Source organism: Cryptomeria japonica, chromosome 8 (assembly GCF_030272615.1).
Source record: "Cryptomeria japonica chromosome 8, Sugi_1.0, whole genome shotgun sequence".
NCBI lineage: Eukaryota > Viridiplantae > Streptophyta > Pinopsida > Cupressales > Cupressaceae > Cryptomeria > Cryptomeria japonica.
Genome location: NC_081412.1, coordinates 578,520,831 through 578,540,358, shown reverse-complemented (window position 1 = coordinate 578,540,358; position 19,528 = coordinate 578,520,831). Strand labels below are relative to the sequence as shown.

Below are 19,528 nucleotides of genomic sequence, written 5' to 3'. Positions count from 1 at the left end.
AGATTATTATCTGAGATTGTTGCATCAGGATTGTTTAAGTAGCCAACTTAATAGATCGTTCGATTTTGATGGTGTATTCTTGTTCTATTTTAGCAATCTGCATGGTCTTGCTCTCTTCAGTTAGATTAGATTTGCTTACATGTTGTTAGGAGAACCGGATTTGATAGGATTACTTGTTGCAGAGTCCTGAGCCTTTTTGTTATGTGTATAAGCTTAACTTCGATCATCAGTGAAGATTGTTCGATTCGATGGTCAACATTGGTGATCTGAAAAACCTCTACACACCCTTTGAAGATTGCACTGCCTTCGCGTAGTTGTGCTCTGCTAGCGAAGCGAAGCGTGGTTTGATTCTACATGAGTGATCCCGTCTCCTGTTCTTAGGATTAGATTAGCTTTAGCATAGTTCTCTCTACCCTACTCTCATTTACTTTCTCAATAATTCGAAAATCAAAAAATCAAAAATTAGGGCTTTCATTGCAAATCATACCTATAGAAATCCTTGAGCTTGCATGAGTTTATTATCTTCTTCAATCGAACACACGTAAGGCCCCTTGGGTTAACAGCAAACCCATATCAACTGAGTCACGTCCACACACTAGAGGAATCTTGGAATTAGCCGTTTGAACTTTTGTGCAATCTTAGCATACGAACTAATTTTGATCAAGAGAGGGTAAGGTGACTGTTGGTAACTTTATTCTGTGTTCGACGCTGTCAAAAAAACACATCAACAGAATTGGCACTAGAAGGAGGGCAGAATTTCATTGAAAGAGAAATCTATTGCTCAAGGAAGAGTTATGACTCAAGATGGTGTTGCCTGCCACTAGAAGTTCATCTCCTGTTTTGCAGTCTAGTTTGGGATTCCGCGATCAATAGGAAGATATCATTGCTGACATAGCTGATTTTGCTCAAAGAATAAGCACAAGCGAAGAGCAATACAACGAAATTCAACTGGTGTAACGAGGAGAACGAAAGAAGGCTATTGAGATTGAAAGAGATTTGCTCAACCAAAGGTTTCCACTTACTCCACGTGCTCCACGCCTCTAGTGATCCAAGAAGTTGGAGCGTATTAATTCATTCTCACAAGAAAGACAGCGAAGGATTCTGCAATCTACTCCAGGAGCAAAGGAATTTTAAGAGCTTATATTCAGGCCAAAATGTGGGAAGAAGGAAACCGCCTCCACAAGTCAAGATTCACCAAGTATTGAGGATCTTACTCGCTTGTTTCAGACTCCACCACCGCAACGGCCGATACCGAGAGTAGTTGGTGCAAGTATTCAGCAAGGACCCATTCAAGCACCAACACCACCAGTTGTTCAGCAACAATCGGCACTTGTGATGGCACACCAGCAATAGCAGCAGCAACAACAACAACAAGGCCCAGGAGTGGCTTGGCGTCCCGTAAATGCTTCCCTGCTCGCATCGTTTACCGCGTATCATGACATACCAAAGAATCTAGAGCATTTCTGCACCAAATTCTACATTAATGATGTCAATCGTACTACTGAGGAGCATATTAAAGTATTTGAGGATACTCTCCAGAATAGAGATATCCAACACGAGGATGTTGCCTAGCGGCTATTTACGTATTCATTGGGCAAAGAGGCATTCTATTGGTACATTAATCTGCCTGTGGATTCCATTGGAGCTTGGCAACAGATGAAAGATGCATTCTTGGCAAAATTCAGGTTGCTTGTTTCCCCAACAGAAGTGTATCGGCAATTCATTGAAGTAAGAAGACAAGAACGGGAGCCGATTGGCGCCTTTAACAACAGGTTCCAGAGAGCTTACTCCAGGCTACGCTTGCCATACAATGTGAATGATGAAGCAGCTACGAATATATACTACGCAGCATTGGATTGTTTCACCTCTATGTTTGTGCAGCAAACCAACCCAAATGATCTGAAGGCAACCTATGATGAAGCTTTTAAGATTAGCCTACGATCACCCGCGACTGTTGCAAGAACAATGCCTTATAATCTGCAAGTTGGCATAACGAATGATCTCCTTGTTGTCAATCCAGTTCCTACTTCTGCGAATCAATTGGTGCCTCATCCAAGGGCCCCGATGTCACAAGCTCCGCCATCGCAGCCAGTCTACCTACAGAACACAGCCACTCCATCCAGATTTCAAGAAGAAAGGGACGAGATGAAGGAGCTGATACAACAAGTGAAAAGGTTGTCTACTGAGGTGACTTACCTAGGAAATCATAATAACCAAATGCAAAGCATGCAGAGAAATTATCAGGCATACCAAGGAGGCAATAGAGGGTATCAGAATAACCCTCCAAATCATCATGAAAACCATCAAGGACATGGTACCGGGCATCAAAATAACAATAATAACCAAGGGTTCCATAAGAAAGCATGGAACACAGCACCAAATAATGGGGGTGTGCCTTCACCGTTGGACAATCCGCCACCCTACGACAATAGGCTGGCAGATAAAGTATTCCTTGCAGAGGCCACCCTAACAACTCGGTGTAGGCTTCACAACACAAGTCAGCATTCAGAGCTACAATGTCATGAATTCCAAGTAGCTGCTGATATTTTCAAGCAGGAAATGAAGAATTCTGAGGGTCCTAAAAACCCTTCGACGAGAGGATACGAGATAGTCCCGACACAAAGATATGACTAGGCCTTAATTCTGGAGGATTTTAAATTCCTACCTGAATTTGAGGATTATACGCCACCACAGGGATCTTACAAATTCCCACCAGCATCAGCGAATGGCCCTCTGGAGGCGCCAATATATCAAGAATCATCAAAAGTTTCGCCCGACAAACCTCTGGTCAAAGATGGATACATTTTCCCTCCACCGAATAATAGTGTTCTAGTGGAAGTGGTTGGCGAGGTTCAAGCATTTCAAGAATCAAATGGAAATGTCACGCCAAGGGCGTATCAAAGAAATTATAGGAACCATGAGCCACTAACGTCATCTATCCCTCCGAATAATTTCTCAACTCCTGCAAATCCCAATGCCAACAATGTTCCTAGTCCTCTGAGGGATTCACTACAGTACAGGCAAGCAACTACTCCTCAAAGTGAACGAGTCCAACCATCCACACAACCTACAAAAAGGAGACAGCAAGACAATCCTCCCAGGGAGGAGTTGAATAGATTGAGCTCTAATGTTCTGGAAGAATTCAAGAAAATCAAGATAAGCTTGCCTCTATTTGAACTAATCAAAATTCTTAAAGTTAGAGATTCTTTATTGGGAAGCCTAAGCAATGCTCCCGTATCGAGAAGTGCCCCACAAGTCGTGGCAAATGTTCGAAGGAACGCCCCCAACAATTTGAACCTGGCATCAAACACAAACTTTGTTCAGGATGTGCCACAAGTCTCTTCCGATGCATTCGACGCTCCACAGCAACCCCCGAGCTTTATCGGCATGGTGCAGAATTCTCCCTATGCTCCACAAGAACCGAATGTTGCAACGACTGAACCAGCTCTGCAAAGTACCCCTGCAGTAAAGAAAGAAGAAATAATCCAGAAGGTTAGTGAACCTGTGAAGACATATTTTACTAAAATCATTCAAGTGTTGGCTACGGGTCAAGATTCATAGCAGGAAGCGGGAAGTCAGGAATTTAACAATAATGGTGAACAGAGAAGCAAGCCCACAATTTGTTATCAAGGGAGGGACGAACCTGCTCCTTTCTTGGTCTCTGTCAGGATTTTTGGCAAGCTCTTACACAATTGCCTGATAGACTCTGGCGCTTCAAGCAATGTAATGCCATTGGCGGTGTGTCATAAACTGGGATTAATGCCTCTACATACAAACAAGAAGGTCACCTAACTTGACAAGACTGAAGTACCCATTGTTGGGGAACTCAATAACATTCACATGCAATTCGCCACAGACCCAAGGGTGCAGAGTTGTATTCATATTTCGGTCGTGGATATTCTAGACAGGTATGGCATGTCGCTAAGTAGAGATTGGTCAAGGAAATTGAATGGATATATCTCTACTGACTTTTCTCACATGTGGCTTCCATGGAAGGGTGTTCCCAATCAGATCAGAATTGATAGCACGCCCAAATTGCGCCTAAAAATCACCTGACAATCACTGAATATGGAGAAGATAATGAGATCCTATTTTTGGAGACTGATTTGGGTACCTATAGGCCCAAGGTTGAGGAAGTTTTGATGTTGCATGGCTCAACAGAGATTGAGCAGAGGGAAGAGATGCCTAACTCCACAGAGATTCTTATTGAAGATGATCCTGAGGAATAACCTGGTGGAGGCAACGATATGTTTGATAGTTTAAGAGATTTCGTCCTGAGGAGTGTAAAGTAGGAGACTCAGTTGGGTAGAGGCATTAGCACTCGTGATCTGTTGCTACCCAATTGGTGCAGAATTCAGAATGCTTTTCACTCGGAGTTTACCTGTGAATTGTGCAAACTTGCTATTGAGCAAGTAATGAAGATAGTCCCACCGAACCCAGCAATGACAAGTATTGCAGAATCCAGTGATGTTGGAGCCTGTTCCAAGGAGGTACTGGAACTCGAAGAAAAAAAACGAAAATTGCTCAAGAAGAAGAAAAGAAGAAAGAAGTCGTTCAGTCGCCCCAAGTTCAAAATGCTGATCAAATATGGACCTTAAGGTTTGATGGGTCCAAATCCAAGAATGGGAGTGGTGCTGGAATTGAATTGATTAGCCCAATTGGAGAGGCTTATCTGGCTGCATACATACTGCATTTTCCCTGCACTAACAATGTTGCCGAATACAAATCATTGGTCCATGGATTGCTCCTTGCAATCCAGAAAGGTGCAAAGACCCTGCATGTGCTGGGAAATTCACAAATTGTGGTGCGGCAAATAACGAAATTATACGCTTGTCATGACAAAAGGTTGTGCCGCTACCGTAACAGAGTATGGGATTTGATTGAGAGTTTTTATGCATTCAACATCAAGACAATACACAGAGGTGATAATGAGGCCGTGAATGCATTAGCTCAAGCAACCAATTCCTTGGAGCCCCTTGCCATGGAAGGCTTGAAGAAATTTACAGTTTAATTAACTTCAATTCCCTCCATGCCAAACAATGTTTCAAATTTCCAAGTGTTCGAAGACGATAAACACATTTTAGTTCTCTCTACCCTACTCTCATTTACTTTCTGCATAATTCAAAAATCAAAAAATCAAAAATTAGGGCTTTCATTGCAAATCATCCATATAGAAATCCTTGAGCTTGCATGAGTTTATTATCTTCTTCAATTGAACACACGTAAGGCCCCTTGGGTTAACAGCAAACCCATCAATCAACTGAGTCAGGTCCACGCACTGGGGGAACCTTGGAATTAGTCGTTTGAACTTTTGTGCAATCTTAGCATACGGACTAATTTTGATCAAGAGAGGGTAAGATGACCATTGGTAACTTTATTTTGTGTTCGACGTTGTCAAAAAAACACATCAACAAGACGTTACATGAAGGACAACATCAATATGCCTGAAAATTATAACGTTAGTTTTATTAAAAGCTCTAAGTATGAGCCAACTGTGAAAGATACAGACCGTAAAGATGTTTGTTAATACTCTAACTAGCACCTTTGAATGCGATATGTATTAGTGTAACAACATTCAAAAATGTTGTTGAGAGTAGTCAGAACTTATCATTTTACGATATACTCTAATACAATTGTTTTGTAATCAATTCTATTAGCTCTTTTATATCATGTCCCATTTTTTCATAAGACTCTGGGATTTTCCTATTTTCCATTGCCCATTGGCTTGGAGAAATAAATTTAGGGGAACGACTTTGTAATACATAAGTGCATCCTATTTTATGAGCGCCCAGCTTATGGTCCTTTTGTGTTATAGTGTGAGCGATTCTTTTGAAGGGAAAAGGGGGGAATTTCAAATTTGGCTTATCGAGCCCCATGTGCATATTTAATCAAAGCCAAGGATCAAAGATGGCATGCTTATTTACAAATTCATTCCCTCAAACCGATCGGACATCTTGTTCATCTACCACTAGAGAATGTAGGATGGAAACCCCCTGATTTTTACAACTAATTAGTGGAGGAAAACCCCTTATCCAAACTTGTGTGATTCCATAGAGAGATTGTGTTTGAGCTTCAACAATCTTCTGTTTGAGTGGCTTCTATAATGCTTATTTGTTTTGGTGATAGGCAGCTCCTTTAATGCCTAGGGTTTGTAACTCTGCGGTAGCTCCTTTACTGCCAATTGTTGTTGATCTGCTACATTTACTGATAATAATAACTATTGCAGTTGTTCTAGAAAGTTTGTAGAGCCCAAATTGATTTTAAGTTGAAACCACATTCAATTGATAAGGAGTAATCAGTTAGTGTGACTTAATACACAAGTATTTGGTAAAAATTAGATGTATTTACAAATGATCAAACCGATCATTAAATAGAATTACAATGAACGAAGTTTCTAAAAAGAAACACGTCAGAATTAGAAAGAATCTAATTATACAAGATATGCACAATATTGACCATTAAACAAAATAGAAACAAACAAGACGAAGATATTATTCTATTACACTCCCTTAATGGTCAATTCGTCTACGACACCAAGCAGCCTCCTAAACTTAACAAATTTATCTAGAAGTAGGGACTTGGTGAGGATATCTGCAGTTTGATCCTGTGTAGGAATATACTGCAAATCCACGAATCCATCTTCAACCATCTTGCAGATGAAGTGACAGTGAAGCTCAACATGCTTGGTTGTCTCATGAAAGACTGGATTCTTTGCAAGTTTCAACACCTCTTGATTGTCACAGAAGAGGGGTGAAGGACCGACTTGAGACTGTTGGATGTTTGAAAGCATCCGACAAAGCCAAACTGCCTCACAAGTTGCTTTGACTATTCCTCGATATTCAGCTTCAGTCGAGGAAAGAGCTATGGCCTGCTGCTTCTTACTAGTCCAAGTGATAGCACCCGTGCCCAAACTGAAGACATATCTGGATGTAGACTTTTTGTCATCGACAAAGCCTGCCCAGTCCGAATCTGTGTAACCGATAAGTTTGGGACCTTTGGTTCGTCCATAAAGGATACCAAATTTTGAAGTGCCCTTGACATAGCTCAGGATCCGCCTTGTTGCAGCCCAATGTTCTGATGTAGGAGCTGTCATGAAGCAGGATATGTAGCTGACTACATAGCTCAGATCAGGTCTAGTGGAGGTGAGATATATTAAACTGTCCACTAGTTGCTTGAAATCAGATTCATTCTCAACTGGAGAACCAGATTTGGCCGACAACTTCAAGCCTCTCTCCATAGGTGTAAATACAAGTTTGCAGTCCTGCATTCTGAACTTGTCTAGCAGAGCCCTGGCATATTTGGATTGAGAAATGAAGATGCCATGAGACTGCTGCCAAACCTCAGCACCTAGGCAGTAGTGCAAAAGCCCAAGGTCGGTCATGTCAAAAGACCAGCATAAATTCTGTTTGATTCCCTGAACCAAAGATGCTGAGGTGCCAGTGATGATCAAATCATCAACATAAATAACCAGAATGATGATATCATTGCCAGTAGTCTTCACATACAGATTTGAGTCAAAAGGACTCCTCTGGAAACCTTCATCTGTGAGGTACTTATCAATTTTCATGTACCATACCCAAGGAGCCTGTTTCGGGCCATAGAGTGCTTTCACCAGTTTAGGCACCTAGTGTTCTTGGTCGGCAACCTTGAATCCAAGAGGTTGTCTCATGTAGACCTCTTCCTGCAACTCACCATTCAGGAAGGCACTCTTGACGTCCATCTGATGGACCTTCCAATCATACCGAGCTGCCATGGCTAGGACTAATCTGATGGTACTCATCTTTGCAGTCGAAGCAAAGGTTTCCTCGTAATCAATGCCTTCACACTAAGAGAAGCCTTTGGCAACAAGACGAGCCTTGTACTTATCTAAAGTGCCATCAGCCTTGTATTTTACCTTATAGACCCATTTGCACCCAATGGGTTTCTTCCCTAGTGGAAAATCTGACAGAACCCAAGTGTTATTTTTTAGCAAGCTCTGGTACTCAGTCGCCATAGCTTGCTCCCACTCAGGTATCCCTTTCGCGTCTGTGTATGTTTGAGGTTCATACACAATGTGAATGTTGGCCATTAGAGCAAAATTGACATAATCAGGCTGCTTGCTCTTTTTCTAAGAAGTTCTACCCTCGATGAGCTCATCATCATCAAGATCAGCAAGTGTCTTAGCCCACCATTTAGGCCGGAGAGTAGAAGCGCTAACATCAGATGCAGGAGGTGCAACAGGATCCGAGTCATCTAACAAAAGATCGCATGAATCTTGTGGAAAATTAGGTGGTGCAGTTGCATGTCTAGGTGATCCTATAGGAGAAGGAACTGGTGAAGGTGCAGGAGTTGGAATAGCTGGAGCCCTCCCATCAGGTGGACCTAATGGAAGATGAACACCCAAGTCTGAAGCCTTCGAAGGCTAATCTGCAAAATCCACAACTGGAGAAGAGAGCTGAAATGGCCCTTGATCCTCATCAAAAACCACATCATGACTGAAGATGAGACTATCTTTCTCAATGTCAACCAGTCGGTAGGCTTTATGATTATCACTGTAGCTGATATGCATGAGTTTCTGACTCTTGGCATCCAACTTGGTGTGTTTCGCATCAAGGATCCAAACAAAGGCAGTGGAGCCAAAAACCTTGAGGTGACTGATTTTGGGCTTGTGGCCTGACCAGGCCTCTTCCGGAGTGTTCTTCTTCACGGCCACAGTAGGAGACCGATTCATAAGATAGACAGCAATATAAACTGCTTCAGCCCAAAATTTCTTTGGAACACTGTTCTGTTCAAGCATAGACAGGGCCATTTAGATAATCGTGCGGTTTCTCCGCTCAAGGACACCGTTTTGCTGGAGGGTGTATGGTGTAGTGAGTTGGCGCTTAATGCCATGTTGTTCACAAAAATGGGAGAAGGCAGAAGAACAAAATTCTCCCCCATTATCAGACCGAAGAGTAATAATATGATTACCAGACTCTTTTTCTACTAATGCTTTGAACTTTTGAAACACAGCAAACACTTCTGATTTCTAATGAAGAAAATACACCCACATTTTTCTACTAAAATCATCAAGAAAAAGTAGAAAATACCTAGACCCAATAACAGAAGGAATAGCCATAGGCCCACACGTATCAACATGAACTAGTTGCAATACCTTAGAAGCTCTCCAGAGGTCGCCATTCGAAAACAGAGTCCTATGTTGCTTGCCAGCTTGACATGCTCTGCAAACTCCAAGGTTCTAGGTCTGGATTTCTGGCAATCCAACGACAAGATCTTCCCGAACAAGCTGAGAAAGATAGTGCACATTCAAGTGCCCATACCGCTGATGCCAGAGTGTACTAACAGAGGAGCGCTTGGCTGCCATGGCCAGAATCACCAGAATCAACTAGTCTGAATAGACCATGATCCTCAAGACCCACAACAATAGTTGTCTGAGTCTCCCGATCAATGATACTACACTGATGTGAACTGAAGGTCACGTGGAGCCGAGGAGAATGTCTCAGAATTTGACTGACTGAGAGAAGGTTGAGTTCCATTCCTGGAACATAGTACACATCGAGGAAAATTAATTTCCTCCCGCCAGACATTTTCGTTCTTGCAAACTATATAGGTTTTTAATTATGTTGTGCTGAACTTGAACTTGTACTATTGTGCCTATGCTGAATTATCACCTCATGTTGTACCATTTCTTTGTTCACAATCTCTACTATAAAAATAAAAATAAAAAGCAGTTTGACCTTTGAAAGATAGGAGTAAAATAAATAAAAAAGAACAAGCTTATGTCAATTTTGAAGCTTCTCTTTTCTTCTCATCGCTGGAATACAGTTATCTTCTCCTCTCCAATCTTTCTCACTACTCACAAGTCACGAGTTTCACAAAGTAGCAAAATGAAAATATTTGTATGATGTGAAGGTACAATATTCAGATTTTTAATCTTTTAAAGTTGTGGCAGGGCCTTGGTGCCCAATATTAAAATAATATCTTAATATTGATATAAAAGTCATCTTAGTCATTTAGTTAGTATTTAGAAACTTCCTTCTATGTCTTTCGTCTTTAGTTAGTTTTAGGAAGTTTCTTTTCTATCGTTTATGTTTCTATTCTTGATTGATCCCGTTATGTAAAGATCCTCTTGCAATCTCTATTTAAGGAGCTTTCGTCTCCTTTTGTAATTATCGAACAATCAATTATCATTTCATGGTATCAGAGCGGGTTATGTTTTTTTGACGAATATAAAAAAAAAAGTTGTGGGTATTTACTTGGAATGTATTTCCAGTAGTTTTTTACGATTTTTTATGAAAAATCATGGTGGTGTTGTTACCTTAAAGTTTTTTCAGAAGTTTTGACAATTTTTTAAATAAAATCATGGTTTTTTTCCTAAATTTTTTATGAGAAATTTTTAGAAGGGTTTTATTGAATATTTTTGAAGGCTTTGGCATGATCTTTCTCCTAAACATTGTGGTTGTTTACCTTTTTCTTCACACAAAACAAAGGTTTTTGCCAATTTTTTCACAAAATCGTGTGTGATTTCAGCATTGCAACGAGGATTTGCCTATTTTCCCACAAAACCATGGTTTATTGCAGCGTTTTTTGGGTCGCACCTAGGTTTTCTAGGGTGAACAATGTTCTGCAAAAAAAAATTATGTTTATTTTACAAAATGATGGATATTACTTATTTTGACGATTTTCGGTAAAATTGTGTTCTTTCAGACCTATGAAGTTTTTGAGCAGCTGATCTCAGTTTCTGTATCTTTAAATAGCGAGAGGGATGGCTTCGCTACCCAACATCATGTTGGAAGCTTCAAAGGATTATGGTAAAATTGGTCATATCAAGAAGTTTTGCAGAACAAGGGAGGGTCTCAGCAGTAGACTCATGTCGGAGAGAATTTTGAGGAGAGGGGACATCATTCTATGCATTTCCGGCCAAATGACCTGCAGATTATGTCAAATCTTGTGTAGGGTAGTTAGTTGAATGACCATTAAGGAAGGGTATTAAAATAATATTATAATATTGATATAATGGTCATCTTAGTCATTTAGTTAGTATTTAGAAACTTCCTTTTATGTCTTTCATCTTTACTTAGTTTTAAAAAAAAATCTTTCTGTCTTTTGTGTTTCTACTCTCGATTGTTTTTGTTATGGAAAGATCCTCTTGTAATCTCTATTTAAGGATCTTTCGTCTCCTTTTGTAATTATCAAACAATCAATTATCATTTCACCCAAAACCCCTTTTATTTTATTATTTTTGTTAATTTCTAAGTATTTTTTGTAATGTCCCTTGTTTGGGCTCCTAAGATTTTTGGCCTATATTCCCAAATTGCAGTAAGACCTCTTTCAATTTTAAGGATCAGTGGTGATAATTTTAGAGGGCGTATATTACCCCAGCCATAATTGTGGATATTATTTTTGATCCGCAATAACGTTTATGTGGAATAATATATCTTCACCGCGATGTAGTCGATATCAGTTTGCAACTTAGGCAGATATCGAACTTGTAGATATGCAGATGTCCTACTGAGATAAAGTGTGGACGCAAATAAGTAATGGTTATGATATTGACTTGGTGAATAATTCCTGTAACTTTAACTTCAAATAGTGATAGCTATCAATGGATAGCAATTATTATCGCTGTATGCTATTATTTAAATATGAACTTTATAATCATCTTAAGACAAGAGGGGTGATCGCTGTTCTGATCTGGATCGCTCTTCTTTTCAATGAAATCACTTGATATGTTTTCTGATTTGAATTGCTTGATTCTTTGCTAACGCAGACTTCAATCCCTTTTCCTTTTGAGTGGATTCTTGTCTTAATGGTGCCTTTTTCCTTTCCTTTGAGATGATAGTATGACTTATTAAATATCTTTTAATTCTGACTGGCCGTATCTCTTGATCTAGAATAGTCATATCCTTTCCTTAATCGTGGCTCTTCATGAATATTAATCGCATCCTTTGTGTGAGTTTAAGTTATTAATCAACGATGATTTGTTGAGTTGTTAAGCTATGGATTATAGATTCCTCAATACTAAATCGGGTCCTCAGCCAGTGATAAATAGACTGGGTAACTCGCATGCTGATTTAGCTTAACTAATCCCTCCGGGTTGATATTCTCTTATCCAGCGATAAGGGAGAGTGGATATTAGTGTTGATCGGTTTGGTTGTTGCCTCCATCGATATTGGGAAAGCTTCTTGACTCTATATATATTGTTTGTTTTAACGTATGTATTAGTTATGGTTTCTTTTATACAAGTATGCAAAGGCAGACAAATCTGACATGTGTCAAATTTGGTCTGCCATTATGTTTTTATTTAATAGTTATTTAATAGTAATTGATATTGACTGCAAGTTAATATTTTATTTAATAATTGGTTATTAGAGATATAAATGGTATTTAATAATTTCGTTTTATAGAGATAAATGGTATTTAATAGTTTATTATTATAGAGATAAATGGTTATTCATTTATCTGGTTATATATATTTCAATTGTATTATTATAATATTATTCATTATGTTATCATGTTTTTGTAATGTATTCAATATATCTATTTTATGTTTTAATAGTATTTTATGGTAAAACTTCTTTAATAATTAATATAATATTAATAATTGAAATATGCACGTTACATTAAAATAAAACAATAATAATAAATAATAATCATAACAAATAATAAACATTAATAATCATCTATTAGAGGAAAATCATGAAGTCTCATACATGAGACGATTTTCCAATATCATTAAATGTTAATTTATAAATGTTTTAATTATCGTATTTATTTAATCCAATGTCCAAAGAGGGGTTATGACATTTTTTAACATGTTCATCTAAGGATGATGACCAACTATCCCAAAGACAATCAAACAACAGCTTTGGTGACCGCAACTATGCCCAAATGAGTGAATGTTGTCTCCAAGAGCTTTCTAGGAGGGCAACATGAATTTTGGCCAAGGGACATTTTTGGTGTACCCCTGTCCCCATAGCATTATCAGTACTAGGATGAAAGCCAAGGATGTGTCCCTATGTCCCCATAACATAACAAGTACTAGGATAGTGTCCAATAATGTATCCCCATGATGGTGTCCATTCCTTGACCCCATTGTTCTATATTACATAGTTTTAAACTTTTTAATACATACATACGTACATATTATAACTATTAAAGAAAAAAAATTGCCATCTTGTCGTATCCATACCAAGACCGATAATTGACTGATAGAGTAAGTGAGATTACATATGTGCATGGTTCTGGCAATATACATGGTGCAAGTATGTAGCATCCCATGCAACACCACCCCCTCCCCCTCCTCCTCCTCCTCCCCATCCCCAACCCTACCAAAAGAAAAACATAGGTACATGTGTGCAAGGGTGCAAAGGTATGCAAGGGGTGGACCTCTCAAAAGATAGATATGTGTTTGTGAGGGCACAGAGGTTCACAAAGGGTGGAGCCCCCAAAAATTAGGTTTAAAACTGAAAACATCGAATTTACAAGTTGCAACATAAGATCATCGTGTTAAAAATAAGACAAATCATTTCATCTTCATATTTATATAATTTATATGCATCGGTACATACCATGAGCCAATGCAGGAATGTAAATAATCCTATAAGCCATTAGAAACAACTTATTGCTACACGCAAATTAAAGTTACAAAACCATGTCGTTTTCATTTGACACTCGGATTAAATAAAAAAGTAGTAGAAGACTCATGAACCAAGGCAAAAAAATCTGTTTCTGCTTGCTAGGAATCTTTATAGGCTGGAACTCAATAGCCTTCAATCTTCCTTTGATAAAAAAATATGTTATTTTTTATGAATAATACGAAAATAAGAGATATTGAGATTTGAGAATATGAGTGAGGTCAAATGGATACAAAATTAATGAATAGTAGATAATTTTAGGGTACTCAGTTAACTTGTGTTTGTTATTTTGTTTTAAATTTTGTGAGTCTTTTTTCATATTTTTCAAATGAGGCTAGAGCTGTAATTAGAATAAATCAACCCATGTGTTGGGAAGCACTTGGTAGGTCTATAATGCATCCTGCATATAGCCAATCTGAATCTATATTCAATCCAAGCCAATTTTGGTCGTGCACACACACCCTGATAGATATTGTTATAAGCAAAGGGGCACAATTAATAATTTGCTTCTTAAGAGGAACCCTTCCAATCGAACTCCATGTGTTGTTTGGTCATGACATGTTGTAAAGACTTGCATCACCAACATAAGAAAAATTTAAGAAACGCTGATTTATAAATTATAATACATGAACCTTTCATGTTTATAAAATAAGATGTATAAATAGAAAGAAAATAAAATCCTCTGTTGAAATTTTATTTGCTACTAAACCTCAAGTTCTATCAATTTGTGGTTAATTTACATACACATTTTGTAACCATCCAGACAATTTTTAATTAATTAATGAACAATTATAAATAGCCACTGAGTGGAATTAGACCATCCAGAGCCACCAAAACGTAAAGTATCTATACTTGTTTACAATGTACATAGGATGTGCCAAATCTGAGAACCGGCATGTGATTTAGAGTTCCTAACATCAACCAAAATATTTAATGTGTATTTTCCAATAAACTACTATTGCTTGAAACCAACCAAAGACATCTCATGACTGATTCAGATTATTTCTAGACGACATTCCTCCCAACCTATAATGGCATACTAGATTAGAAATTAATATGCTATACTTTAAAACCATTATTCAATTAAAACACACCTTTGTTCTACTGCATCAACTAGGCCTTTTGTTGATGCGACTCCACCTACCTGCACCCAAAACAATACCAGGACGAGTTCAAGCTTAAACTTCTTAAAGATCTTGATAACAAATCAATAGCAAGACAACTTAAATTCATAAAAGTTAAATTAAGCATAATCTTACAAGCAGCACACTTGTGAACAATTTTCTGTAAAGATCGAGGCGTCCTGCCATTTGTTTAAAATCACATAAGAAGATATGTTGAATTTTATTGATTAACAAAAGAAACTGCAAACAAAAAAAGGCAGGAGAAATACATAATAGTATGTAGGCATCCTAAACATTTATGCAGTGCAAATGAGGGAAACAATTTAATGCCCATACCTGTGGCAAGAATACTATTTGTAATAGCCTCAGCAAGTCCTACGATATTGTCTTCCTTTTTTAATTTGGGACTATACTGACTTGGATCTTGCATACCCAATGCATAATTACAACCAGAAAAGAAAGTTTCAGCTCCTTCTGGCCTTTTGCCAAATTCACTGTGTGAGCTGTCTTCCATCATATCTTCATAGTCATGAAACCTGGTCCATTTGAGAAAAGGTTTACCAACAATGAATGAAAAACCTCTATTAGGCACAAAATCAAAAGCATTTATAACTTGACTGCCACATGGCAAGTAGAGAACTTAAAAAATATATCTAGTTGAATTCACATTGTAAAAGCTTACCAAGGACGAGGAGGAGGGGGGTACTCATCTGGCATTAAAAGAAATGGATAAAACAGGCCCATGGAGGGCACCTGTCCATGTAAACAGCATCGTGGAATAAGTTATTACTTTTTCAAGCATTTGCAAATTATGAATCCACTATTTTTTTATCGTTAGAAGCCCATTTAAATAAATTCTTGGTCATGCATTTATTTCGAAGTTAATATTATGTAAATAATAAAATGTACAGACCAATGAAAATATTGATTTTTTATATAGAAAAGAAACCAATGGTAGTTATAAGTTCCAGGAGCGTGCATCAAAACTTGAAGATGCCAAAACATAAAATCACATGGTAAAAAATGAGAAATACAGTTCTTGATTCTTTATCCACCAAAACTTGCTAGAAGAATTTTCAAATATTTGCATTAGTTTAATTGCTCAAATTTAGGCCCAAGAGAGCTTTCCTCACTTACACATCTGAATTGCTAGCAATAAGCAGGCATGCACTACGGAAAGATGCAATGGTGAACATAGTCTCCATTCATTCGAGAGAAAATTCATGAGGCCCGTTGTAATGTTTTCCAACAACATAATTAAACAGTTTTCAAGTATGCATTGTCATATGACTCTCCAAGCAACAACTAAATGCAAATGAAGCTTAAACAATATAATCTTGAGAGTTTTTACATAATATGAAGCTATAAATTTTTTTGGTTCTCAAGGTCATAAAATTGTACAGAAATTGCCATAGATTATATTACTTAGTTACCGGGTTCGGCGATTTGGGCTCCAAACACGAACCAGGTCCGCGTAAGTCTGGGTTCACGTTGGGTTCGCATTGGCAAACCCACAATCAAAAGGGTGAACCCTGGACAAACCCAAGCGAACCCAGGTGCGGACCCAGGCGAACCCAGGTGCGGACCTGAGCGAACCCACAAGCTAGGCCAATCAAGTCACCAAAAAATTTATATGGCATATAACATAATATGATATTATTGAAATTCTGAACTGTCAATTGGCATTTGGCATTGATTAATGATGAAGTAGCATACTATTAAATGTTTGTAATTTTGTATATTTCTTTAATTTTTGCATATAATATGTGTGTGTGTGTGTGTGTATATATATATATATATATATATATTATTTTACATATATATATACAAGTACGGGCGAACCCAACCCACAAACCCAAAAGGCAAAAAAAAAAATTCCCCAACCCACGAACTGGGTTCGCGTCCCCAAACCCGAACCGGTAACTTAGTTATATTATACAAAACATAGTTTGCAGACTCAGACATGGGGAGCACTCGGCAACTTAGAGTGTGCTAAAAAATAGAATTCCTTAAAAAAAACATATTTATTTGCAAAATTCAATTACAAAATGAATCAAATTAAAAATTGACACCTCAAAAGAGAAAATGCATGGTTTTACAGCAAAAAAAACTTGGAGTCAGGTAAGTTTGCCGAGTTGGCGAGTCGAGCCAAGCTCGGCAAGTTTTGACAACTCATGACTCGGACTCAGCAAGTTTTGCTCATAACTCGCCTGACTCGAGCGAGTCAAGCAAGTTATGGCAAAACTCGCCGAGTCCGAGCTCCAAGACTCGCGCCACGACATGTGAGACATGGCAAACAGAGAGGTTAAGGCTGTGGCTATGACAAAGGAGGCAGATAGAGCACGATCCAGCACAGGCACAACTAATGTTGATCATTGTGGCACCTCATAGGCGGAGACTATGGCTACTCAATCATCCAGGACCTACCTTAGACGCCTTTGTAGGAGGCAGACAGACTACTCTGAGGCTGAGGCTGATGCTGAGGATGAGCTAGAGCTTCTAATTGATGATGTTATAGTGCCTTTAAGCTTTATTCAATAATGGGTGCATGAAACAAGTTTTAAATTCTTAAAAATCTGAAAATTTCAAGGGGTTTTTTATTTTTCCGAGTCATAGCCGAGTCGGCCTGAGTCCGAGTCTGGGAACTTTGAAAAAATGCATTCTACCTGCATTGGCATTTTTTCCCACATTTTTCCTGTGTCTGTAAAAATTCGTGAGTTAATCTTGTAAAAACTCGTGCGGCAAAAAAAACCAAAGAGTTCTTGCAAAGTTTATGAACCATGATAGAAAATACCTAACTAAATCAGAATCCGCAAATGGGTACATCGATATGGTATGCTGGTACAAAAGAAAAAAAACTGGGAGCTACTATACGTTTTGGACATGACCATTGAAAAACAAATCATAACAAAAATAGTTCAAAGTACAAAATGTGGGCATGTTAACAAATACACAAAAAAAATCTCTCTCAAGAGACCATACCACACTAAAATCTAAAATCCAAAATGTCAACCCAATTTGAAAACCACCAAAATCCAAACAAGAAGTTTGAAATCTTCCACAATATCACAATTATAGAAATTTGCTTGCTAATCCAAATTGCTTCAGCAAAATCGCAATCAATGAGTAGAATCACCTTGAATGAGCGAGAGGGTTTTTGTCCTAGCCTGCAATGGAAATTGAAAGATTTCCGTTCTCCCATCACCCACACACCAAGTAATTAAAAACGCTTTTTAAATGGGATAACTAGATAATTTGCTTTGTGCTTTGATTTCTCTTTTATAGTTGCCTTCTTCCAACCCTCCTACTTTATTTAATTGTTTAATTTACTTTTCCCTCCAAGTATTTAAAAATGCTTTTAAAATTGCATCAATATACCCCCTTTTTTGAATTACATTTGAGTAGAAGTTACATAGGAACTAAATAATATTTAAATGGCCTTTTTGAAAATGAAGTGATCAGACCCACTTATTAATTTTAGTTTTGAAAAGGGGACATGACATATTCCACTAAAACTAGTTGGCCCGTTTATGTTATTTGACAAGTCTTCAAACCTTCACTTAAATCTTGCATCCACTTCAATTATAAAGAGCAATAATAAAAATATTGCGTCCACTTCAATTATAAAGAGCAATAATAAACCAAGAATGATGAAACCCATTTTGCCAACCACTCCAAATCCACATAAACTATCATACATTTTCTCTAGCTAATTTCAATGATAATACAAATAGACTCCTATAAGTTGTAGAGCTTGAAAACAAGGTTATTGTTGTCATTTTATGACACCCTTGGTCCTTCAATGAGAACCAATAACAGATATGTTCCATGGACCACTGCTAGCCCAATTGATCAAGCGCCAAGTCAGGAAATCAAGAAAATGTTTAAGTGCTCTCTTGTCATGAAGCGGACTTCGAGCCTTCTCCCTTCACCCTCGCATCTTGCCTTTGCACCTTGGAGTCCATTCATCCATTCTCTTTACCTTTTCCCTCTTAGGAATTCTAGATTTCAAGATTCGAGGAACCAATCTACCCATTCCCTTTTTGGGAAGAATTATCTTGTCTCCTCGAACCCCTGAACCCGAACCTCCCTCCTTGCCAAATTTCGAGATTCAAGGAACTAGTCTACCCCTTCCCTTTTTGGGAAGATGTAACCTATCTCCCCGAACCCCAAAACCCAAACTTCCCTTCCTTGCCGGATTCGGGATTTGGGGAACCAGTCTACCCCTTCCCTTTTTGAGAAGAGGTATCCTGTCTCCCCAAACCACGAAACTTGGACTTCCCTTCCTTGCCAGATTTTAAGATTCGGGAAACCAGTCTACCCCTTCCCTTTTTGGGAAGAGGTATCTTGTCTCCCCAAACCCCAAAATCCGAAGTCCTCCTATCTCCTCCCTCATCCTTTCGGACTCTGAGGTTCCCAACTCCTCTCCCTTTGCAGCAGTTTCCTAAGGGCCCTATCCCCGACCTCCGATGACTATAACACTTCCAGATGGCATGATCAACACTCAAGGCTCTTAATGCTCCACCAACTCCTGTGACTTGTCTACTTTCATTCATGAAGATATAGAGGCACATTTAATGTTTTTTTCCATGATTGCCATCAAGTGGAATCCTTGAGTGTTGGTGGAGCATTAAGAGCCTTGAGTGTTGATTCTTAAGGAATAAACAACCTAGACAGGATACAGTCTTATATTGTCATCAAGTCGAAAAACAGGGCTTTCAAAGTATTTTCAAATTGCATTGTGTTTATTGATTATCCTTTGAACTTTGCATTTTGTTAACTTATGAC

General features: G+C 38.4%; 1 protein-coding gene across 1 annotated transcript in view; it reads right to left on the bottom strand.

Moving 5' to 3' along the window:
- The window catches only part of LOC131034409 (actin-related protein 9), a 217,233-nt gene that overhangs the window by 63,048 nt on the left and 134,657 nt on the right, over nucleotides 1-19,528 (bottom strand). The window contains exons 14-17 of the mRNA XM_057965876.2: nucleotides 15,423-15,493; nucleotides 15,077-15,276; nucleotides 14,876-14,919; nucleotides 14,711-14,760 (exon numbers count right to left, since the gene is read on the bottom strand). Of these exons, the coding sequence (XP_057821859.2) occupies nucleotides 14,711-14,760; nucleotides 14,876-14,919; nucleotides 15,077-15,276; nucleotides 15,423-15,493 (365 nt within the window). The remainder of the gene's footprint in view (nucleotides 1-14,710; nucleotides 14,761-14,875; nucleotides 14,920-15,076; nucleotides 15,277-15,422; nucleotides 15,494-19,528) is intronic.